A 17,830-nucleotide genomic window follows, 5' to 3' on the forward strand; every position below is an offset into this window, starting at 1 on the left:
TTGCTTGCACCCCTTTTCAAACTAACCATCTGCAAAAAGGCATGAATCTATTGGGGAAATATACTGCTCACAAAAATTAGGGGATATTTTATGGCTTCATATTCATTTTGAAACATCCCCTAATTTTTGTGAGCAGTGTATGCTACCTGAGCGTATGCCAGATGATTTTAAGAAATATTGTTCAGTTTTTTAGATGTGAACCTTGCTTCTTTTCTTTTTTCCTTTTTTTTTTTTTTTTAATTTTTCTAAAGTGAAAAGCAGGGAGTCAGAGAGACAGACTCCTGCATGCACCTGACTGGGATCCACCTGGCATGCCCATTAGGGGGTGATGCTCTGCCCATCTGGGGCATTGCTCCATTGCAACTGGATCCATTCTAGTGCCTGAGGTGGAGACCATGGAGCCATCCTCAGAGCCCGGGCCAGCTTTGCTCTATTGGAGCCTTGGCTGCGGGAGGGGAAGAGAGAGACAGAGAGGAAGGAGAGGGGGAGGGGTGGAGAAGCAGATGGGTACTTCTTCTGTGTGCCCTGGACGGGAATTGAACCCGGGACTTCCACACACCGGGCTGATACTCTACCAACCAGCCAGGGCCCTGTTTCTTTCTTTCTTTCTTTCTTTCTTTCTTTCTTTCTTTCTTTCTTTCTTTCTTTCTTTCTTTCTTTCTTTCTTTCTTTCTTTCTATTTCCATTGATTTTGAGAGAGGGAGTGAAGGGAAGGAGGAGAGGGACAGAGAAGGGCATCAACTCATTGTCTCACTTAGTTATTACATATAGTTGTATATTCATTGGTTGCTTTTCATACGTGTCCTGATGGAGAAGTGAACCCACCACCTCTGGCATTCTGGGTCGATGCTTTATCCACTGAGCCACTGGCCAGGGCTGAACATTGCTTCCTGGTTATGCTGAAGGGAAGAGTGCTTATCTCTTAGAGCTACAATGGGAAGATTTTGCAAATGAAATCATGCGATGTCTGGGATATGCTTTAAAATAATCGACAATGGTACAGAGGGACCACCACTCCCCCATACCTGCAGACATAACTCGAGTGGTCTTGACTGCCACATGCTGGGGGGGCCAGGGGTTAGGGTCCAGGTCACGTGTGGGGCTTCTCCTGTAGCTCTGGCTGGCTGTCTACCAGGTTATGGTCCCCCAGGGGTGTTAAGTGTTGGAGCAAGAGAGAAGAAAGTGCCGCAGAGGTTCTAAGAGAGGAATGGAGACATCTGAGTGTGTCATGCCCTTCTAAACATCCTTCAGGGGTCCTCGGGGTAAACTGCTACTGCTCCTCACCCCTCCTCTGCCTGGGTCGCCGCCTCAGCCAGCCAGAACCCCGGCAGGTTCCACCTCATGCTCTGTTGGGCTCCACAGTGGACTGAGCCCGTGGTCCTCCCTGCTGGTACATGCTCCCTCCACTGCCCACCTGTTGGTCCCCCACCCATCTCCCACCCCCCCAGGAAAGTTGGTTGCTGCAAGTCCTGTGTTCCTACCATATTTTGTACCTGCCCGGCCTGTTGTGATCTGGAGCTCTGTCTTTACTTGTTCCTTGTTTTTAATGTCCCAGGGCTCAGAATGGGAGATTAGGATCACCAGTATTTTATCTGATATTTCATTCATTAAAGTAAGATGTAAAAAACCTTAAACTTTTCAAAACAACTTGTAAATCTTGTCTGCTTATTTGTAAATCTGCTCATCATTGGGTTAAAATGAAAAGTACTCATTTCAGTTGCTGTTTTTTGTTTTCTTTTGAGAGAGGCAGGGAGATAGAGACAGGAACATCAAGCTGCTCCTGGATGTGCCCTGACCTTGGAGTTGAACCGGAAACCTCTGAGCCGGACGATGCTCCAGCCAACTGAGCTGACTGGCCAGGGTTTTCTTTACTGATTGATTTTTAGAGAGAAGGGGGGGAAAGGAGAGAGGGGAGGGGAAAGGGAAGCATTCATTTGTTGTTCCACTCAGCTGTGCATTCATTAATTGCTTCCTGTGTGTGCCCTGACCAGGGATTGAACCCGCAACCTTATTGTTTCTGGATGGTGCTCTTAACTGACTGAGCTAACCAACCAGGGCCACGCTTGCTCTTTAATGCTCAGTTTATAAACGTAACCAGTTAAATCCCTCAAACAAGTCATACCGTTGATAAATTCTGTTAATTTCTCTTGAACATTATTAAGTACAGTCACAAGTTCAAAGTGCATGATTCCCAACAGGCTATGGATTCCAGCTTTAAGTTGCTTATATTTTCTGCTGTTTCTTACTAGTTATTCATCCAGGAAACGAGACTGCTCAGTAATTTGTTGCTCTATAGTGGGATTAATGAATAACTTTGTTTTTAAGTCTTGATATTTCAGATTCAGTTTTATTGGTGTGATAAATGTTGGTTTCTATTAAACTTAACAGGTTGGTCGTGTTGGTTACTGTTAAATTTCAGAACTATATTAAGAATATTTTTAAGAGGATGATTTAAACTTTTAGGAAAAGGCAAGAGAACAAAGTCCTTTAAAGAATGTAATCATTCTGCCTGACCAGGCGGTGGCTAAGTGGATGGAGCATCAGACTGGGATGCAGAGGACCCAGGTTCGAAACCCCAAGGTTGCTGGCTTGAGTGCAGGCTCACTGACTTAAGAGCAGGGTCACTGGCTTGAGTGTAGGATCATAAACAGGAGCCCAAAGGTCGCTAGCTTGAAGCCCAAGGTCGCTGGCTTGAGCCCAAGGTCACTGGCTTGAGCAAGGGGTCACTCGCTCTGCTATAGCCTCCAGTCAAGGCACATATGAGAAAGTAATCAATGGATAACTAAGATGCTGCAAGGAAGATTTAATGCTTCTCATCTCTCTCCCTTCCTGTCTGTCCTTATCTGTCCCTCTCTCTGTCAAAAAAAAAAACCAAAAAAACCCCCAAAAAAACCAAACATAATCTTTTGGCCCTGGCTGGTTGGCTCAGCACTAGAGCGTTAGCCTGACGTATGGATGTCCCAGGTTCAATTCCCAGTCAGGGCACACAGGAGAAGTGACCATCTGCTTCTCCCTCTGCCTCCCCTTTCTCTCTCTCTCTCTCTCTTCCTCTCCTTCAGTCATGGCTTAAATAGTTAGAGCAAGTTGTCCCCAGGTGCTGAGGATGGCTCCATGGCCTTGCCTTAAGCTCTAAAATAGCTTGGTTGCCAAGCAATAGAGCAGTGGCCCCTGATGAGCAGAGCATTGCCTAGTAGAGGGCTTGCCAGGTGGATCCTGGTTGGGGCACATGAGGGAGTCTGTCGCTCTGCCTCCCCCCTCTCACTTAATAATAATAATAAATATATATATATAATAAATATATATATAAAATAATAAATAATAATAATAAAAAATATATAATCTTTTAATAAGGCCTCCATAATTATCTAGAAAATAGAAATATTTCTCCCTAGAATGAGTAGAAAGTAGCCTGTTGTATCTGGAAGGAGTTTATAATTCCTTTGGAGAGATGCCTCCTCACCCCAGTCTTTTTCTCCTAATCTATTTTAAATTATAGTCTTGGAAAAAATTCAGCCAAAAACAGTGGCCCAGATGTTTGGCGTCGTTTCATGTTTATTGTCTTTGGTCTTTCCCCTTTGGCCCACACCCTGTCTGCATTCCCCCCCATGGACACGCCCAGCATGGATCCTGTGAATACATTAATGTATATGGCCACCAAGCCCTTGTGACGAGGGAGAGACAGAAGAGAGTGTCATGGTAGGCTTAAGGATTTTTTTTTTCTTATTTGGTAATACAAAGTGCTTTTTGTTATTATTGCATGTGCAGTCATCAGAAACTTCATCCGGAAGGCACAGCGGTTCTAGAATATGGCTCTGCCTGGCGCAGAAGACTTCATTTTGTACAGAAATGCAGAATTGCTTCATGTAGATCGAATAGAAGGAGTCTTTGCTTCATTCACTTAAGAATAAAATGTCTTTGTTCGTGTAAAAGAAAAGTGCCTCTTATTGTTTGGAAGCTATGTGAATTTTAAATTAAGCTGACAGCCACTATATTATATCTTTTAGGGTAAAAAATGAGCTTTGCTGATGCAGTAATTCCCCCATTAATAAGAATGAATCATGAACAGGGAACATACAGATATGCTGTGGAAAAGTCAAGGCTTATGAAGGTCTGTGGGAGTGTGTTTATGTGTAAATAAATATACGTGTAAAAAGACCTGTGGAGTGGCTATTGTTGGTCCACAAGTTAAAAAGAAAATTTAGGCCCTGGCTGGTTGGCTCAGCAGTAGAGTACTGGCCCAGCGTGTGGAAGTCCTGGGTTCAATTCCTAGCCAGCGCACACAGGAGAAGTGCCCATCTGCTTCTCCACTCCTCCCCCTCTCCTTTCTCTCTGTCTCTCTCTTCCCCTCCCGTAGCCAGGGCTCCATTGGAGCAGAGTTGGCCCTGGGCGCTGAGGATGGCTCTGTGGCCTCTGCCTCAGGCGCTAGAATGGCTCCGGCTGCAACAGAGCAACACCCCAGATGGGTAGAGCATCGCCCCCTAGTGGGCATGCCAGTGAATCCCGGTTGGGCACATGCGGGAGTCTGTCTGACTGCCTCCCCGCTTCTAAGTTTAGAAAAATATAATTTTTTTTTTATGATTTTAGAAAGAGAGAAAGAGGAAGGGAAAGGGAGAGAGGAATTCGATTTCTTCCACTTATTTATGCATTCGTTGGTTGATTCTTTTATGTGCCCTGACCAGGGATCAAACCCACAACCTTGGTGTATCAGGATGATGCTCTAACCAACTGATGATGAGCTACCCCACCAAGGCGTTAATCCACAATTTTGATGTTGAGCTTCCTGGCAGCCAGAGTGAAAAATGGGAAGCAACCAGTCAATCTTTTCTCTGGCTCTGTGAAGGACTAGTAAAGCTTGTCTACTTCCATGCAGGGGTGTGGCTTTCAGGCAGTCCTAGAGACAACTGGCCAATCAGAAGAGCAAGTGAGTAAGGGGAGCTGTGGGCGCTAGCATTCCAGTGTAGGAGGAGCTTCCTCTGGAGCAGGGGTCCCCAAACTACGGCCCGCGGGCCACATGCGGCCCCCTGAGGCCATTTATCCGGCCCCCATCGCACTTCTGGAAGGTGTACCTCTTTCATTGGTGGCCAGTGAGAGGAGCATAGTTCCCATTGAAATACTGGTCAGTTTGTTGATTTAAATTTACTTGTTCTTTATTTTAAATGTTATATTTGTTCCCGTTTGGTTTTTTTACTTTAAAATAAGATATGTGCAGTGTGCATAGGGATTTGTTCATAGTTTTTTTTATAGTCCGGCCCTCCAACGGTCTGAGGGACAGTGAACTGGCCCCCTGTGTGAAAAGTTTGGGGACCCCTGCCCTGGAGAGCCACCTGCAGGACTGCCGGTGAGGACACACCCACTCTCAGATCTTCATCTGAACTTTGAAGTGCTCACTGGTCCTGGGCAAAATGAGAAAAGTATAAGGACAAATAAGAAAAGAAAGTGAATTTCTAGCAAAACTGAATTAATTTGGTTTCAGAGATTGTGTTCTTCATATAATTTTAGTATTTAAAGGACCTTATTTAATTTTTAAATTTTTCCATTGATTTGAGAGAGAGAGGGAGAAAGGGAAGAAAGAGGGAGAGAGAGGGGGAGAAGCATCAACTCCTTGTCCCCCGTAGTTGTTCCACTTAGTTGTGCACTCACTGGTTGCTTCTTGTCTGTGCCCTGACTGAGGATCAAACCTGTGACCCTGGCATGAGCCATCCTGTCAGGGCTTAAAAGACTTTCTTATTTTTAATTTTAAGTTCTTTTCTAGGAAAATGAAAAGTTGGAAATACTTTGTTTTGTGTGTGTGTGTGTATATATATGGTATTAGTGATAATTGTTATTAAATTTTATTTTATAACAATACATGTTTTACAATATATTTAACAATATCACTAATTTATTATAGTAACAAATGTAACTTATATGACAAATGGATCTAAGAGTGATTTCACTTCATTAACACCGTAACATTTTCAAAGGATTCTTGAATCTTTTTTAAATAAGCATGCTCCTAAAATGAATTTAAAATAGGTTTTGAATTATGAAAACCAGATTTGCACTTTTTTTTTTTTCAGGGACAAATCCTGGAGAGAAAGTATGGTTGTTAAAGTATTGAGTGAAAAGAATGTAACATTCGGGCCCTGGCCCGGTGGCTCAGCGGATATAGCATCATCCTGGTACGCAGGTACCGGGTTCGGTTTTGAGTCAGGGCACATACGGGAAGCAACCAATGAAGCATAAATAAGTGGGACAATGAATTAAGGCTTCTCTCTCTCTCTCTGTCTCTGTCTCTCTCTCCCCCCCCTCTCCCCCTTCCTCTTCCCCCCACCCTTCTACACTCTCTCAAATCAATGGAAAAATTAAAAAATCTAAAAACAAAAAATAATGTACCATTCATTTCTACCTTTTATCAGCATCTCAAAGTAGACCAACAGTACATTTTATTGTTACTATTTGCTACAATATCAGTGACGTCTCACTTGACCTGAGTCCTTTAGCCTTGAGCTAAAGTGACACAGTGGAAACAAATGAGCACTTTTCACAGAGTTTGGAAGGGCAGTTGGGGTGCCCAGGGAGGAGTGAGGCTTTTTAGAGAAGAGACGGAGAGGACCTGCCCAAGACTCACATTTTTTTTCTGTGAGGGCACTGGCTAGCAGGAGGGTGGGCAGGGGGTGGACCCAGCCATTCCTACCAGCACCAAGGCTCCTTACTTAACTTTTTAATGTTGTTTATTTTTTAAGTGAGAGGAGGGGAGATAGAGAGTCAGACTCCCACATGCGCCCTGACTGGGATCTACCCGGCAACCCCTGTCTGGGGCCGACACTTGAATCAACCGAGCTCTCCTCAGCACCCAGGGCTGCACTCAGAGCATTTGAGCCACTGGCTGCGGGAGAGGAAGAGGGAGAGAAGGGGGAGAGGGAGGGGGAAAGAAGCAGATGGTTGCCTGTTGCCTCTCCTGTGTGCCCTGACGAGGAATTGAACCCTGGATATCCACATGCTGGGCCGACGCTCGATCCACTGATCCAACCAGCCAGGGCCACCTTAACTTAAAAAAACTTATTATTATTCAAAAAAGTTATTTAATTATTCAATTACTGTTGACATTCTGTATTATTCTGGATTGGTTACAAGTGTGCCGCGAAGTGATTAGAAGATCATGCACTGTGCAGAGTGGTCCCGTGCTGCCTTCGGTACTCACCTGGCCCTGTGCATGGTTATGAATTAGTTCACATTACTGGCTTCAGGTCCCTGCGGCCAAGTCTGGAGAGTGTCTAGGTTTTCTCTGAAATCCTGGAGGTGTCCTGGTCCTCAGCTCCAGATGCAGACCCAGCCTCAGCTTCCGCACCTGGTGCGGCCTAGAGTACTTGTGGGTTTGTTTTGTTTTTGCCTTTATCCATTCCATCTCTTTGTGGCCTCAGATCTTCAAATTCAACTTGATGTGACATCAGTGATAATTCTCCTCCTCAGAACCCCCATTTTGGCCAAAGCCCCGACTACCCCAGAGTCAGCAAAGCCTTTCTGTGGAGCGAATGGGGACGTTCACACTTGGTGTTCCACGGTGTTCGGTTTATAACCAAACCGCAGGAGGGGACGAAGGCTCCAGAAAGTGATTTTACACTAAATGTTAAGGGGAGGCCTCAGGATTCAGGCCAGACAACCTAGTAACACTTGATCTGAGCCTCGAGGGCCTTGTAAGACTCAGCCAGGTAGGAACCACGTTCCAGGTGGGACAGGCGCGATCAGGGCTGGAAAGAGGAGGGCGCTCCTGACTAAGGGCCAGGATGGGAAGGGCGGGCACTTCTCAGAGTGGCAGTGCGTGAGCTGGGGAGGGAGGCCGAGAGGCAGCCAGATGTCGGGGTGTGGCACACCATATTAAGGGGTATGGGCTCTATTTTAAAGGCAACAGGGAGCCACTGAGTCTGTCTGGGGGTGACATTATTCACTGGCAGCAGCGTGGGGCAGGAATTGGAGGGGTCCAGATTAGAGGTGGTTAGCATAGTTTGGGGTGAGGTGACTGGTGTTGGGAAAACTGTTAGGCTTGCTCGCTTGCACTCTGCATGATTAGTGGACGAGCATGTGGCAGTGGCACGTGTGTGTAGCCTATGTGAGGCTACAGGAGCTTCCCTCGGGGTGGTGTTTGGTGGACTGCTCGCCTGCCACTGTGAGGGACCGTTTGCAGTTTGTTCGCCCGCCACCGTGACGAGCGGTTTTCCCTGCCTGTTTGCTCGTCTGCCGTTGTGAGAATCTAATACATGGTAAAGGGCTGGGGCTTTCCGGCTTTGCAGTTCCTCTACCATCGCCTGAATCCATGGTGAACCTGCCTGGCCTCGACCACCGGCCTTACAGGTGGTCTGGACTGAGGACGCATGAGCGAGCATGGGCAGGACACAGTGTCAGGAGATGTTTGTGATGTCGGACGGGTACGACTTGGTGGCTGATTTTTATAACTTTTATCCCATTTTGCTTCTCTAGGAGCTTGCTAGCTACATATATATGATTATTTGAAAAGCAGTACTAGAGATTATAGCGTGCATATTTTATGTGGCAGAGTCTGTCTCAAATGAGTACTTGGTGACTTTGAAGCCATAGAAGATGTCACAAGTTAACTCTCTCTAGTGCTACTATCAATATTTTTGTGCTACTATTTTCATGTTTTAAAACTCTATGTATAATTAAAACCTCACAAGGTATTATTGCTGTTTCAGCTGTCAACATTCACTTAGATTTATCTCTCTGGTTGTCTTCATTTCTGTTCGCATGTCCTTGTTTCCATCTGGGATAGTTTTCTTTTAGGCAAAGAACTCCCGTTAGTGTTTCCTATGGTGGGTTTGTTGGTGATGAATTATCTCAAAAAAAAACCTTTTTTTTTTGGATCTGAGTACTTGTTTAAAATTTGCTTTCATTTATGAAGGATATATTCACCAAGAGTAGAATTTGAGGTGGGCACTTTAAAGATGTGATTTCATTTGTTTGGTAGCTTCCATGGCTTCTGTGGCAATTTCAACAATTTTTTTTTTTTTTGGCTGCTTTTTTGAATGCATGGCGTTCTTTGGTTGTTTTTAAGTTTCCCTGTCTTTGGTCTTCAGCAAAAGACTAATAATGCCTAGGGATGCTTTCCTTCATACTTACCCTGCTGCACATTCAAGGAAGAGGTTTTAGCTTTTTTTTGTATTTTTCTGAAGTGAGAAGCAGGGAGGCAGTCAGACAGACTCCCGCATGCACCTGACCAGGATCCACCCGGCACACCCACCAGGGGGAGATGCTCTGCCCATCTGGGGCGTCGCTCTGTTGCAGCCGTAGCCATTCTAGCGCCTGAGGTGGAGGCCATGGAGCCATCCTCAGCGCCCGGGGCCAACTTTGCTCCAATGGAGCCCTGGCTACGGGAGGGGAAGAGAGAAATAGAGAAAGAAGAGGGGGAAGGGTGGAGAAGTAGATGGGCACTTCTCCTGTGTGCCCTGACCAGAAATCGAACCCGGGACTTGCATACACCGGGCCGATGCTCTACCACTGAGCCAAATAGCCAGGGCCTATGGAAGAGTTTTAATCTGTAGCTTGTTGTCTTGGACTATATTGAGTTGTTCCAAGAATTGTCCAATGATTGACCATCTCCTCTGCCAGTACTGCTTCTTCCCCATATCTCTGCCCTCTTGTTCTGCAACTCTAAAATGCCTGTATCTTAGGTGTTTTCACGCATCGGCTATCTCTTTCCTGGGCACACCTGAATGCCAGTGTTGTCTCCTCATCTCTGTTACTGCCGACGTCTCTGCTTAGGGCTTCAGCCTTCAAGATGCCCCCTGGTGCTGGTGCCTTCCATCTCAGGGATCATCGGAAGCCTCCAGAGGCCATTTCAGATAACCTGCCAGGTTTACTTCTTTGTTTCCCTTTTCCCTGGAAATTTGGCCTCACATACTCGTTTCCTAGGCAACTGTGCTCTCCCGTTCTCCCCCCCAGCCCGGGGAGACTGCCTCGGTTCCAGGCTGGCGCGTCTGCTCAGCTTTCACGTGTCCTGTGCTGCGTGGGGAGGGTTTCCACACAGGGAACGGCGGCTGTGGATGGAGGGCTGTTCCCAGGGCCTCTCCCACCCTCCCTCCCATCTTCGCGCCTCAGGTCCTGACGACCTTGGTTGTTCTCAGATGCCTTCAGAGATTATAAGCAATTTTAAATTTTGAAATAATTTTAAACTTACAGAAAAGTGCAGTTAGTACAGAGAGCATCCCTTATCTTCCCCTAATGTTAACAATTTACAAGGATCCTTAACTGTCTGGATTTATAATTGAGTGTTGCCGTATTTCCCAAGAGCGTGACCCCTAACTGGCCAGAGAACAAACGAGGAGCCGGTAGAGAGGGTGACATCTTCGGTGCAGGCTGACAGACGCTGCTCAGATCAATTCTCTTCTGAACTTTTCCCTCAAAGGAGACACCTCCCATGGGCCTCAATTGGTGGGCACGCTGTATCTAATATGGACCTCCTTAGGCGTCTATGATATGCCCATTTTCATGTTACAGCTTCTGAAAAGTGTTCTAGTAAAGAGATCTACTAGGTTTTTCTTTTTCTTTTTCTTTTTTTTTTTTTTTTTTTGCATTTTTCCGAAGCTGGAAACGGGGAGAGACAGTCAGACAGACTCCCGCATGCACCCGACCGGGATCCACCCGGCACGCCCACCAGGGGGCGATGCTCTGCCCCTCCGGGGCATCGCTCTGTTGTGACCAGAGCCACTCTAGCGCCTGGGGCAGAGGCCAAGGAGCCATCCCCAGCGCCCGGGCCATCCTTGCTCCAATGGAGCCTCGGCTGTGGGAGGGGAAGAGAGAGACAGAGAGGAAGGAGAGGGGGAGGGGTGGAGAAGCAGATGGGCGCTTCTCCTGTGAGCCCTGGCCGGGAATCGAACCCGGGACTTCTGCACGCCAGGCTGACGCTCTACCACTGAGCCAACCGGTCAGGGCCATTTTTCTTTTTCTTGAGAGTGAGAGAGACGGGAAGGGAGAGAGAGAAGAAGCAGCAACTCATAGTTGCATCACTTTAGTTGTTCACTGATTGCCTCTCATATGTGCCTTGACCACAGGCTCTCGTGGAGGCAGTGACCCCTTACTCAAGCCAGCAACCTTTGGGCTCAAGCCAGTGACCTTGGAATCATGTCGATGATCCCATGCTCAAGCCATCGACCTGCGCTCAAGCTGGTGAGCCCGTGCTCAAGCTGGCGACCTTAGAGTTTTGAACCTGGGACCTCAGTGTCCCAGGTGGATGCTCTATTCACTGTGCCACAACTGGTCAGGCTGCTCAGTTTTCTTTATCAAATGTATCTGGTCAAGGAGCTGTCCTTCACTGTACTCGGAGTGACAGTTGTGCAGCCAGTGTTCTGTGGCTCATACATTGCAAAATACTGCTCTGCAGAACTTCCCAACAGGTAGACATTTTGCTGTTTAGCATCTTCTCCCAGGTTCTGGCTTTCTTGCTGTTTAATTTTTGACAGCAAGAATTGGAGAAGCCAAGATTTCTTTGAAAACAGATACTTTTACAAGAAGGAGGCCAAGGCTGTGCTGACATTTCCCAGTGAAGCTCCGACAAGTCTAGGTGAAAAGCCACACACAGCTTCACGAATCCTGAATAACTCTTTCCCTCACTGCTCTGTTGTTGTCCTCGAAAAATGGTTTTCATTTTTCTATTATTGACAAAATTGGAGCCTGCTGAGACCTGGATGGAGACAGAGGATTTTACGTCTGACTAGCACCCAACCATCCCGCGATGGGTCTAATTTACAGCCTGATTCTCTCTCCTTCTCACTGGGGAGGACCCCGTGAGCCACACAATGCATTTAAAGTCCCACGTCTATCTGGTGAGCCCATTGAGATGCAGGGCTTGTGATGAGAGGCGGACTAGGTGAGGGCAGCTTGTATTTGAAGTTGAAGAATGTGGTTCGAGTTTTTGGGTAAGATGTTGACACTCTTCCCAAGTCTCCCTCTTCAGAAAGTGCATATCGCTTACCATTTCCAGGTGAATGTCCTTGTCCACCTCTGGCTCCCCTCCCGTGCCTTCTCCAAGGGCCACCTGAGGGATCTTCCTGAAAGGCAGACCTGACCCTTGCACTCACCTGCTGACAGTGCCCACCGCCCACGAGATTAAGCTCAGTTCCTGAGCTGGCCAGTGTGTTCATCTGCACCGGGTCCAGCCTTTCCCATCAGTTACCCTTATTGAATTGTGATGCTGTTCCCTGAATGACCTCATATATCTTTTGAAATAAGTTATGTCTTCGCCCACGCTGTTCTCTCTCTGCTGGAAATGCCACCTCCTCGCTAGTCTCCCTGGCACACACTTCACGTGACTCCTCTGTCTGCTCTAGAACTTCCGTCTATGTCATTTGCTTCCGCTCATCTGGGTTCCAGTAACAGATTCTGCGTCTCTCTCATGGAAAAGTACTTGTGTCACGGTGTCCCAGCCATTCGTGTCTACCTCTCAGCGGCCCCCGTGGTTGGAATGTGGAGGGCTTGGTCTTTGTGACCAGTGTCATGATACAGTTGGCAGACTTTCAGATGTTTGTTGAATGAGATTGAATGACATTGTGTCAATTTGAAGTGTAAGGTGGAAGTGTTTGGATTTTTGGGGGGGTGGGGAGAGGTGGGAAGAGAGAAACAGGAATATCAAGCTGCTCCTGTACGTGCCCTGACTGGGGAATGGAACCAGCAACCTCCATGCTCCAGAAGGACACTCCAACCGGCTCCAGCAATCTGGCCAGGGCTTAATTTCTTTTATGTATGTATGTATGTATGTATATATTTTTTGTCTTCAGAGAGAGAGAGAGAGAGAGAGAGAGAGAGAGAGAGAGAGAGAGATAGGAAGGGAGAGAGAGAGGAGGGGGAAAGAAAGCATTCATTTGTTATTCCACTCAGTTGTGCACTCATTGGTTGCTTCCCATGTGTGCCCTGGCCTGGGATTGAAACTGCAACCTTGTTGTTTTGAGATGACACTCTTAACCAACTGAGCTAACTGGCCAGGGCAGTGTTGGATTAAAAAAAAAAATGAATTTAGGGTTATACCCTGATTTATAAATATTGCTTTTGCTGCATTCCACATTGGTTGTGATATATAGTATTTTTATTTATTTTTTTGAGGTTTAAAAAAAATTATTGATTGTAGAGAGAGAGGAAAGAAAAGAAAGAGACATTGATTTGTTGTTCTACTTACTTATATATTCATTAGTTGTTTCTTGTATATGCCCTGACCAGAGATCAAACCCACAACTTTGGCATATGGGGGGGGGGATGATGTACTCCCAACTGAGCTACCCAGCCAGGGCTGAGTATTTTTATTCTTTTTTTTTTTCTTTCTTTCTTTTTTTTTTTTTTGTATTTTTCTGAAGCTAGAAACCGGGAGAGACAGTCAGACAGACTCCCGCATGCGCCCGACCGGGATCCACCGGGCACGCCCACCATGGGGCGACGCTCTGCCCACCAGGGGGCAATGCTCTGCCCCTCCAGGGCGTCGCTCTGTTGCGACCAGAGCCACTCTAGCGCCTGGGGCAGAGGCCAAGGAGCCATCCCCAGCGCCTGGGCCATCTTTGCTCCAATGGAGCCTCGGCTGCGGGAGGGGAAGAGAGAGACAGAGAGGAAGGAGAGGGGGAGGGGTGGAGAAGCAGATGGGCGCTTCTCCTGTGTGCCCTGGCCGGGAATTGAACCTGGGACTTCTGCACGCCAGGCCGATGCTCTACCACTGAGCCAACCGGCCAGGGCCTGTATCAAACGTTTTATTGTCATGGCTCTATAACCTCGAAAGTTGAGAACCAATAGTTAAACTGATTTCACTAATGAACAAAATGATATTCGGAGATGGGGGGAGTCCTAACTGATGGATGCATCTGTTGAAACACTGCTTGGTATGTAGCAATGGGATTCTCCATCCTTCTGTTGAAGGTTACACCTTGTATCAAGGTGTCAGGATAATCCTCTCTGACTTCGTTACTGAGCCTGAGAAACAAGAGCGTTGTCCAGTGTATGCGCTAACTTCTGCTGAATAATAAAGCGCTCTACCATCTAGAGGTTGAAAACAACCACCAGTTTTTGACTGGTTTCCGCGGGTCAGCCATTAGGCTGGTCTCAGCTGGGCTCTCTTGCGTGTCAGCAGCTCCTGCAGGTCAGCTCGGGCCTTATCCTGGGGATTGACTGGCTGTCCTGGTGGGGTGTTGTGGCCCCTGGTCTCGCACCACCCAGCAGATTAGCTGGGGCTTGCTCACCTGGTGGCAGCTGGATTTCAGAACCATGCGAGAAAGCATGCAAGATCTGGTAAATCGTAGGCTGGTTTCTGTGGTCAGCACAAGCCACAAGCACAGCAGCCCAGATCCAATGGACTCCAACTCTGACCAGGAGGAACTGTAAAGACGTACTAGGAAGGTGGAGAATTGTGTGATCTCCTCTGTCTACTCTTTAAGTACTTCCTTCTCACTGCTCAAGGTTAAGTTGAATACTCTCTGCACATACCTTCCTCCTGTTAGTCATACTGTGTGTGCAATACACTGATGACACCCACCCACCTTTACTGCTGAGTTTTAGATTCATGTATGTATCTTACAGGGATGAACAAATTAGGCGGGTGTACTGTTCTAGAGGAAGTGATGTAACGTATTTTCCGTTTCCACTCCATTTTCCTTGTTCTGGAGCCAGACTTGCTCCGCTGCAAGGTTCCTCCACCTGTGCTGTGTCTGAGGAAGTCTCTCTGGAGGCTTCTCAGTGACCTCTTTACCTTGGTGTTTGAGAGTCGGTGATGTGGCCCCGCTAACCTTCCTGTTCTCGTCCCGTCATCCCCCTTGAGCTCGATTCGTTACAGTTAAACCAAACCTCAGGCTGTCTCTTGAGCCCATTTCCCCTACACCAGCGGTTCTCAAGTGTCTGGAGGCAAGTTTTGGTTGTCACAAGGGGGGTGTGCGTGATGCTAGCATCTCACGGGTAGGGGCGGCGATGCTGTAAAACATCCTGCAGTGCACAGGACAGAGAACTTTCTGCTCTGAATCCCCAAGTGCCAAGATTGAGAAACCTGGTCTCACACAGAAGTCTTTTTTAATAATCCTGCCTCGGGCTGGAAGCCCTTCCCATCAGTACTTCCCATTGAGACGTCCTTTATCCTTAAGAAGCCAGCACGAATGCCAAGCCTTCTAGGAAACAGATCCTGGATCCCCCCCCCCCCCCCACACACACACACACAGAGCTCGCAGGGGTCGTCAAACTTTTTATAAAAACCGCCCACTTTTGCAGTGCTGGTCAACCTGGTCCCTACCGTGCAACCAAACAGCGCCGTGATTGGCCCATCATGAAAGCTGGACCGCCCACTAGTGGGCGGTAGGGACCAGGTCTACCAGCACTGCAAAAGTGGGCGGTTTTTATAAAAAGTTTGACGACCCCTGCGTAGTGCTTAGTGTGTTTGCAGTAATTGGTATCCGGAACTATTCTTTTTCTTCTTCTTTTTATTTTTATCATTTTCACTGCTCTTCCTTGTAGTGTAGCTGTATTTTAGTTTACATATGAACTCTCTGGCCGAACTCTGGGTTCCTAGGTGACAAGGGTCCTATCTTATCTCTGTTTCTACTGGAGCGCCCGCCATCTGCTTTATGCATAGTAGGAGCATAATAAATATCTGTTGAATGAGTGAGATAATTTTCTTGGAGGACTTAATCCCCCTCTCCCCCCCAAAAAAAATTCAACAATCTGAATCGGAGGGGTTTCCCTTCTGTGTGTGTTTGTGATATGTTGGATCAGAAACTGTGATTACAAATCATCGTGCAATTCTTTGTGTTTATTTCTGCAGCTCTTTAGTGAAAAAATAAGTGGCATCGAAGGGACGAAACTCGATGACGAATTTCTTGACATGGAAAGGGTAAGCGAGCGCGCTCGTGCCCGTTGTGTCACACGTTTGACTTGCATCGCGAGATGAGACTCGCTGCTGCCGTCAGAGGCATTGGGGTGCACATCTAGGGTGCTGCATACGGCTGGGACCCCAGAATCCAAAAGGCAGCTCTTTCACACACCTGCAGCCAGATAAGGAGCCTTGACCCTGAAGGAAGTGGAAGTTGGTTAACCGGTTCTCTCTAACAGACAAAACTCAGAATGCTCAAAAGGTGGTCAACTTTGGCAAATAGTTAAAAAGGTGGTAAACTTCGGCAAATAGTTATAATCCCAGTGTCACTGGGATTATATACCTTGGGCAGTCAAAACGTACTTCTGGGATGAGACCCATTAAATACGTAAATATTGACACCCTGTGTGTCGGCCCTGACTCTGTCACGATACCAGGGGGTCCTCAGGTTATGACCCAGTTCTGTTCCTATGATAGTGACGTAACCTGAATTTTGGTGTCAGTCAAAACACACCCTAGCCTAAGTCACTTACCTATCCTAACACAGTTGTAAAATCGTGATCTAGACCAGCGGTAGTCAACCTTTTTATACCTATGCCCACTTTTGTATCTCTGTTAGTGGTAAAATTTTCTAACCGCCCACCAGTTCCACAGTAATGGTGATTTATAAAGTAGGGAAGTAACTTTACTTTATAAAATTTATAAAGCAGAGTTATAGCAAGTTAAAGCATATAATAATAATTACTTACCAAGTACTTTATGTCGGATTTTTGCTACATTTGGCAGAATAAATCTTTATAAAACAACTTACTATAGTTAAATCTATCTTTTTATTTATACTTTGGTTGCTCTGCTACCGCCCACCACGAAAGCTGGAACGCCCACTAGTGGACGGTAGGGACCGGGTTGACTACCACTGATCTAGGCCATAAAAACACAATTAAGCCACAGAAAAATCCCAACTCCCTCACTCATGGGCTGTGTTACTGTGTATTCTTCCGCTGCGCGTAACCAAACTAGTTTGACCATGTCATCCGTAAGTACAATGCCAACGGCGTAATCCGAAACACTCATGACTCAATTTTTTTTGGAGTGAGCGTTGTCATAAAGTATGTCCAGACTGTTGTAACCTGAGGACCACCTGTAGTGGTATGACAATCATGTGACCCTGGCACTGCCCTGGGACCTGCGTGTGAGCCTGTGTCAGCGGGGGGCCCCTGCCCCGAGGGTGACACCGCCGAGGGTGACACCGGCGGCACTGGGTGCCCTTCCTGCTCACACGGCTGTTGTGACAGTTATGCAGAACATTCACATAAGTGAAAGCATCTGGGAAGTGATGACGGGGCTCTCACAGAAGTGACTGTAACATGTCTCTGTCCCTCACCGTGTTTCCTGGTCACCTGTGCGGAGCCCCGCGGGGCCACCGGGAATTGCCGACCTCCTCTGTTCCCTTCCCTCTGTCTTGGGTGAAAATTACTTCTCTGTTTTTCGGTGAATTAATTGTTTGTCATTTACCAACATTTTATGTGCTTTCTTTTTTTCCTTTCCTTTTCTTTTTTTTTAAAGAAAATAGATGTCACCAACAAAGCTGTTGCAGAAATTCTTTCAAAAGCCACAGAATACCTTCAGCCCAATCCAGGTAAAGTTAGACGACGCCTTGAACTGTTCTCTTGTTCATTCACTTGTGGCAGACGCCAGTGCACCGTGTTTATCTGGCACTAGTTGGGCATGCTCTGGAAACAATGGCCTCTGTGTCCCAATCAAGTCACGTCTCCGGCGACTCCATAGTTGCCATGAATCCTAGCCGTTGAGACACGAGCAGACAGTCCTGTGAACCGTGGGGACATCGTTTGGAGGGGTCTTTATCTGGCAGCCAGACACTGCTAAGCAAAGACTTTTTTTTTTTTTTTTTGCTTCAGAAACCCTTTAAACGTTTTGTAAATGTTTGCTTATTTAGCCATTTCCTCCTTTTTTAAAGAAAAAATTATGTCCTCCTGTTCTGAAGGGATA

At 46.8% G+C, this 17,830-nt stretch overlaps 1 protein-coding gene across 4 annotated transcripts in view; it reads left to right on the plus strand.

Moving 5' to 3' along the window:
- The window catches only part of SH3GL3 (SH3 domain containing GRB2 like 3, endophilin A3), a 77,010-nt gene that overhangs the window by 23,899 nt on the left and 35,281 nt on the right, over positions 1–17,830 (plus strand). For 3 of the 4 annotated variants that reach the window (XM_066354804.1, XM_066354805.1, XM_066354806.1), the window contains exons 2-3: positions 15,773–15,841; positions 17,387–17,459. In XM_066354804.1, the coding sequence (XP_066210901.1) occupies positions 15,773–15,841; positions 17,387–17,459 (142 nt within the window). Of the gene's footprint in view, positions 1–15,772; positions 15,842–17,386; positions 17,460–17,830 lie in introns of those variants that run through there. The other variant, XM_066354807.1, reaches the window with a different exon arrangement.

Source organism: Saccopteryx leptura, chromosome 13, assembly GCF_036850995.1.
Source record: "Saccopteryx leptura isolate mSacLep1 chromosome 13, mSacLep1_pri_phased_curated, whole genome shotgun sequence".
NCBI classification, from domain to species: Eukaryota; Metazoa; Chordata; class Mammalia; order Chiroptera; family Emballonuridae; genus Saccopteryx; species Saccopteryx leptura.